The sequence below is a fragment of the Castor canadensis genome, chromosome 16 (assembly GCF_047511655.1).
Source record: "Castor canadensis chromosome 16, mCasCan1.hap1v2, whole genome shotgun sequence".
Taxonomy (NCBI): domain Eukaryota; kingdom Metazoa; phylum Chordata; class Mammalia; order Rodentia; family Castoridae; genus Castor; species Castor canadensis.
Window position 1 is genome coordinate 18227058 of NC_133401.1, and position 6997 is coordinate 18234054.

At 52.8% G+C, this 6997-nt stretch overlaps 1 protein-coding gene across 1 annotated transcript; it reads left to right on the forward strand.

Moving 5' to 3' along the window:
• Positions 1 to 1377: 1377 nt before the first annotated feature.
• Selenow (selenoprotein W) lies at positions 1378 to 6644 on the forward strand. The gene is made up of 6 exons (XM_020179621.2): positions 1378 to 1518; positions 3155 to 3179; positions 3264 to 3317; positions 3492 to 3566; positions 3659 to 3757; positions 6329 to 6644. Exons 1-5 carry the CDS (start codon positions 1472 to 1474, stop codon positions 3737 to 3739), a joined length of 282 nt encoding a protein of 93 aa, XP_020035210.1. The 5' UTR covers positions 1378 to 1471; the 3' UTR covers positions 3740 to 3757; positions 6329 to 6644.
• Positions 6645 to 6997: the final 353 nt, after the last annotated feature.

A 6997-nucleotide genomic window follows, 5' to 3' on the forward strand; every position in this document is an offset into this window, starting at 1 on the left:
AAGATGGAGAGATGTAGGGCTGTGTGTGTGCGGGGAGAGACTTAAGGACACAGGAGGTTCTAAGGGGTGAAAGAGGCCAGGAATTCAGGGAGGCCAGGAGGCTCAGCCTCTCCTTCATCCCAGCCCCAGTGGGGATGCTGCTGTGGGCATTGTGCCCACCCTAGTGCTCCTGGAGAGTGATAAGACCTCTTCACAGAATGCAGGGTGCAGGTGAGGCTGGGTGGGAGTGGTTCTGTCTATAGAATACTTTATTATGATTCTAATTTGCATTTTCCTAAACATTAATGATGTGGGGCCTCTTTTCACGATATAGCTTCTCTGATGAAAAGTCAATTTATTCGAATCGTTGCCCTCTTCTCCTTTATCTTTGTTTTTGAGACAAAGTCAGCTTGGGCTCTAACTTTAGTATGTAGCTCAGGCTGGCCTGGAACTCATGACCCTCCTGGCCTCAGACTCCCAGGTGCTGGGATTACAGATGTGCAGCACCATGCCCAGCCTCCGTAGAGTTAATCTTTATTGGCTATCCCCAGCTCTTGTTCCAGACGCTGTTCTAGTTCTTTCCGGGTATAGGAACGCACGTAACACTCACATTATCCCTAGAGGGAAGTACTATTTTCATATTGCTTGACACCCTGTACCCCGACTTACAAATCACTCCCAAGTGGAAAAGGGCTTTGTCTATTTCTTCATGGCTGTATCCCGGGAACCCAGGGCTGCACGCGGGCACGCAGTGCATTCGTTAGAGTGACCGTCGCCTGCCCATCTTCCAGAGGGGGAAACTGAGGCCCAGAGAGACAGGTATCGCGTCCTACCCCCTCAATTCTGTTTGTCTGCTTCCAGCATTTTCCAGGAACCCTTCCGCTGGGAGCCCACAGGAGGCTGCCAAAAGAGGAAGAAGGGACGGTCATCGGATGCGCTGTGGTCCAACTGCCGGGCTTTTATAAGGCAGCTGGACCTCCCCGGAATCCGCAGCTTCACGGTGTCGATCCTAGGATTCACCATGAATCCTTAAGGACTCTCCCGCTCGCCTCCCCTAGGGAGGAGGAGGCCCGAGTCCCTTGTGCCTCGATTTCCTCCGCGCCGCCCCTCCCAGCCCACGCGGCAGCGTAGCTAAGAGTCCCAGCCTAAGCCCTACGCCGCCCGGAGCAGCGGAGCGCTCCACCGCCCCGCGGGGCTGTACCATTCATTCCGGGGGGGGGGGACAGGGAAGGGACGCTCAGAGGGCTTGTCCAGTAACTCACTCTATCCAAGAAGTCCCTTAGCCCAACATAGGGATAATAATGAGACTTGCGTGGAGGGGTCGGGTTGCAGCCTCGGCCTCTCCCCTCCTCGCCTCAGAGTTTTGGTCCCAATCCATGATACCCCCTTAGCGTTGGTTCGCGCCGCGGGCCCAGCTTTGTGCGCACGGCCCGGCGCTCACACCTCGCGCGTCGGCGGATCTCGGTGGGTTGTGGCGTCCGCTGTCCCGCGGATGCTGCGATCCCCAGCCATGGCGCTCGCAATTCGAGTTGTGTATTGGTAAGCACAGTGGCCAGAGGTCCTTCTCCGGGGCCATCCTCCGTGCCGGAGGCGGGGGCAGCCCGGGTTTTGTGAGGGGTGAGGGGGAAGGGGCCAGGAGTTCCTTGTAGGTGGCTGCGTGAGGCAGCGTCAGGACGTGGGGCGCAGGGTCCGCGACGCGGGTTTGTGACAAGCGCGACATTCTCGGGAGACGCGTGTGCGTCCGCTTTAAACACCCGACTCCGGGCTGGGGGAGGGGTGGGAACCGGTTTTTCGAGGTCTTCGCTTCCCAACACCCTGTTTTCCCTCCCCCAACCCCGAAGAGTCCCGGGTGAGGTCGCCTGGAGGGGACGCGGTCCCGGAATGAGCCTGTCCGTGTTTGGGAAAGACTTGGGTGTGCAGAGGCTGCGGTTTCCAGCTGCAGTGCTGACCTCGCTTGCGCCCGGCCCTGGGTTCCATCCCCAGCAACGCAAAAACAAAAATAAGACACCCCTCCCAAACCACCAAAAAACCAAAGAATTGCAGGGGGGCTAGTGGTGCAACGCAGAATAGAGCGATAGCCCATCTGTGAGGCCCAGCCCTGGGTGGGGCCGAGGGAATGAACAAAAGATTGAACGCATGCATTCCTCGCCATTGCCCAGTGGTGCTACCCACTCTTGGTCTCAGTTTCCCCATCTGTAGTACCGAATGGTTTGATCTTGAGTTCCCACCATGGAGTATTGTGTTAGCAGTAAGCATGTTTGCTCCAATTTCCTTGCTAGTGTTAGGAAGACAGGCGATTTTCTCTTTCTCTCTCTCTCTCTCTCTTTTTTTTTTTTTTTTTTTTTTTTGCGGTGCTGGGGTTTGAAATGGGGGTACACCTTGAGCCACTCCATAGGGTCTTGAGAACTATTTGCCCAGGCTGGGCAAATCCTCTGATCCTCCTGATCTCTGCCTCCTGAGTAGCAGGAGTTTTAGGCGTGAGCCACCAGCACCTGGCTTTCACTCCCTTTTTAATGGTTTTGTTTCCTTGCCATGCAGTAGCCCCTTAATAAATACCTATTCAGTGAATTTCTTGTTCCCGAAATCCCGTGAGGGAGGGGAATTCTAGCTCCATCTTACAAGTAAGGAAACTGAGGTTGGAAGCAGGCCACACTGCATAATTTGAACCAGGGCTTGCTGGCTGAACTGTCTTTGACACTGCCCTAGGCTCTGATCAGTTCCAGCTTTCAAAATGTCGCTGCTTGCGTGACATGTTGAGGCCCCCATGAGGCCTGTGCACCAGATTCCAGCTCCAAAATGACTTGTGTGGGGGTTGGGAGGCTTGTATCTCATACCAGTCTGAAAGTGACAGGGTTTTTTTAAGACACTCCTGGCTGCTGGTGGAGCTGGGTGGGGGGAGGGGCTGCACATTTATGCAGCCCTCATTCTAATTCTGTTCCTTTGGTTTCCTTCCCCTTGCCTTCTCTGTCTTGTCTTTGTGGTCACCTCACCGTTGTTCTGCCTCCCCCTTCTTGCTCTCGTGGGCCCCTCTTTTGAGGGTCTCTCACTGCCTCTGCTTTGTTGTCTGACCCTCTTTTTCTCTCTTCTCCCTCCCTCCTCCTCACCGGTATTGCCTGCCTTTTCCTTGGACCCATGCTGTCCTGGACCATCAACTGCCCTTGTCTACTCCCACCAGTGGCGCTTGAGGCTACAAGCCCAAGGTAAGCCTGTGGCATTGGAGGTGGGGAGCATGGGGGGGAGGGGTGCTAACCATGCCCAGTTATGACTCCCGGTCTTGCTTTCAGTATCTTCAGCTCAAGAAGAAGCTAGAAGATGAGTTCCCCGGGTGCCTGGACATTGTGAGTCTCAGAAGACAGTTAAATGGGCCCTTTGTCTGTCCCGTGGGTCTGGGGAGCAGTGGGAGAGGGTTAAGTCAGCTCTGCCCCCTTCACCTATTCTTCATTCTCTGGGAAGGGGTGGGTGTTCCCAAGAGAACATCTCAGCCCCTCCCCAAATCCTCCCCCTCTCCTTAGTGTGGTGAGGGGACTCCCCAGGTCACTGGGTTCTTTGAAGTGATGGTAGCCGGGAAGCTGATTCACTCCAAGAAGGTAAGTTTGTGTCCACTTTGTCGGGGGGTCTGTGTGGAGTTGGGGCTGAGGTTGGTGTTGGGATTCCTGTCTTACTCATCCTCCCTCCCCAGAAAGGCGATGGCTATGTGGACACTGAGAGCAAGTTTCTGAAGTTGGTGGCTGCCATCAAGGCCGCCCTGGCCCAGGGCTAGTGAGTCCTGAAGGCAGAGGTGAGGAGCCACCAAGGAGGGGTGCCATCCCTTGGATCTCCCAGCACCCCATGCATGGAGCCCCTGGCCTAGGGTGAAGTCTGGGAGATGGGAGGTATAGGGTGACACCTGAGGTGGTGCTGGGGACAGGGAGCCAGTACTCCTGGTTCGGGAATGAAAGGTGCTGAAGAGACAGGCAGTTTGGCGTCTGGCTCTTTGTCCCTTTGCCAGGAAACAATTCCCAGCCCAGTGGGCCGTAACAACTTGAATGTCAGCTCAAGTCCCAATGTGTTCAAGACAGAATTCCTGTGCTCAGTTCTCCCAAATAGATCACTAATTATCACAGGTCACTAATTATCTGAGGTAATTTCTCCTAGAAAGTTCTAGGAATTTACTTAAACTGACTCACAAACACTGCAGAAATACTTTAGAACGGCCTCTCGGCCTAACACTAGCAAGGATCACCTATCTCTGCACTGACCTACAATGGGCCCTCAGCGCCCATCGCCCTAATCTGGTACCCCTGCCCAGAACTGCACACAGCTCCTAAACACTAGAATTGATAAGTAGTCCTTGGACTGACTTCTAGTTACGTTCCCCAGTTACTTGTGTACTCTGAACCAAGGACTAGTTTCCAGCCCATTCTAGGACTTTCTTTTTTTGTTTTTTGGTGGGACTGGGGCTTGAACTCAGGGCTTTCACACTTGCAAAGCAGACACTCTACCACTTGAGCCACACCTCCATTCTGCTGTCTTGCCTCATGTGCAGGTCTAAAATGAAGCAAATTGCCTCCCCCACCCCCAATCACATCACTTCAAAGCTATGTCAGCCAACTGAATCCTGGATAGTCACTGTCAGGAAGGTAGGGGTGGATGCAGAGTGAAGTGGAGCCCATCCTGGTGCTATTGTATGCCCTCAAAAACTCACCCCATGGGGCTGGAGGAGTGGCTCAAGTGGTAGAGCACTTGCCTAGCAAGTGTGAAGCCCTGAGTTCAAACCCCATTGCTGCCAAAAAAAATAAAAAAATAACTCACCCCTGTCTAAGCCAGCCCAGTTACTTAGTTATCAGGGAGCTCCGTTAATGGATGATGTTATCCAACATAAGCAGAAATGGGATTTATATAAGAACTGAGGTGGCCATGGTGGTGCACACCTTAAGTCTAGCTGCTCGGGAGGCAGAGGTAGAATCTTCAGTTCAAGACCAGCCCAGGCAAAAGTATCTTATTTCTTTTATGTGTACTGGGGTTTGAACTCAGGGTCTACACCTTGAGCCACTCCACCAGCCCTATTTGTGAAGGTTTTTTTGAGATAAGGTCTGTTGAACTATTTGCCAGGGCTGGCTTTGAACCTCAATCCTCCTGAACTCTGCCTCCTGAGTAGCTAGGATTATAGGTGTGAGCCACTGGCGCCCGGCTTGGGCAAAGGTATCTTGAAAACAAAATAGAAGGACTGGTGTGTGACTCAAGGCGTAGAGCACTTGCCTAGCAACTTTGAGGGTCCTGGGTTCCATCAGCCCTCAAAAAAAAAAATTGTGTAGACAAGATAAAAGAGTGATTCTTGTTTGCTTCAGGGTTTTGTTTCGGGTTTTTGGTGCTGGGGATAGACCCCAGGGGCTAGCACATTTGAAGCCTGCACACTACCACTGAGCTCCACCCTGTTTGCTTATTTGGTGGCTGTGTTTCAAGGGTGTCCCTGTGTCTGGTGCCCAGCAGTTTGCTGGAGGGTCTAAACTCAGTAGAGCTGTCACACTTGTGGTCACAGTTTATTGTTGAAAAGGCATAGCATAACGGAGGGTCAACCAGGGAAGAGAAGTGTGGGGCAAAGGTCAGGAGACACAAGCAGGAGCCTCTGGTCACTTTCAGGGAGTGCTGCACACTGATAATTTTCCTGGCAATCCTGTGCCCATGGGTACTAACTGTTGTAAACTGGAGCAGCCTGTGGGAGCCGTGGTGGGCAGGGATTTTTTTGGAGACTGGTCATGTAGATAGGCCCATGCCCGCCCTCACAAGTCAGTATTAGACTTTGTGCATGGCCCAAGGCCCCAGGCCAGCCAAGATGTCCCAAGCTTGGGGGTCCTTCCCAGGAGCTGGCAAGGGCCAGACCCTTTTCTACTGCACTGCCAGTGAGGCACCCAGCCTGTGACTTGCCAAGAGGTCTAGGTGGCAGTGGTGGAAATGGTTTTGCTGTGGTACTGCTTTTTTTTTTTTTTTTTGGTGGCAATGGGGTTTGAACTCAGGGCCTCACACGTACTAGCCAGGCGCACTTGAGCCATTCTGCCAGTCCTGTTTTGTGATGGTTATTTTTGAGATAGAGTCTTGGGAACTACTTCCCAGGGCTGTTTTTGAACCTGCAGTCCTTCTGATCTCTGCTTCATGAGTTGCTAGGATTATAGGCGTGAGTCACTGGTGTTCAGCAACACTGCTTTCTGTAAGACTGGCTGATGGCCGCCCATCAACACAGACATCCATAGTCTTTTTGTAAACTTGACTGAGAACTAGGTTTTAGCCCAAGAGTGATAGAACTCTCACCTGGCACAATCCATTTTTCTTCCATCTGCCCTTCCTTGCTCTTCTGATTGACATGTCTCTCCAGGTCCAGGGACCTTGGCCCCGCCCCCTCGGCAGACGCTTCATGACAGGAAGGACTGAAATGTCTCCAGGACTCCTGGTCTTTCCTTGATGTTCTGCGGCCACCGGGTGGGGCAGAGATCGACGTCCCTGGGCTTTGCCTGTGCATGGGAGTGTGCGTATCCCCGGAATCCACCGTTGCTCGCTGCCCCCACCTTTCCCCGCCTCTCCCTGCATTCCCTGTGTCACCCTCCCTGTTGGGCTTCCTTCTGTGAGGGGTCAGGCCATTTGCTGCACCAGAGGCAATGGTTCACATTTGAATAAATGTTGGATGCGTTTAACCTGTGTTAGTTGCAGTGTGTCCTGTCCTACTGAGGCCCCTTCAGTCCCCAGTCCCTTCGCTAATGGGGCCACACTTTACAGTAACTCCAAGGTTATGCCAGAAAGGGAATGGGTGCCACGTGGTATTAATTGTTTGGAGGGAGTGTTGTTGGTTTTCTGAAGCAGGATCCTCTGTCTCTTTCTTCCCAGTGCTGGGATTACTGGTGTGCACCACCATACCCAGCTGTCCACTTGTAATGACATCAGTCAGACTGGATTAGGGCCCACTCTCATGACCTCGTTTAACCCACTTATTTACTTTTTTTTTCTTTTTCTATTTTTAATTTTTGCAGTACTGAGGCTTGAAGTCGGC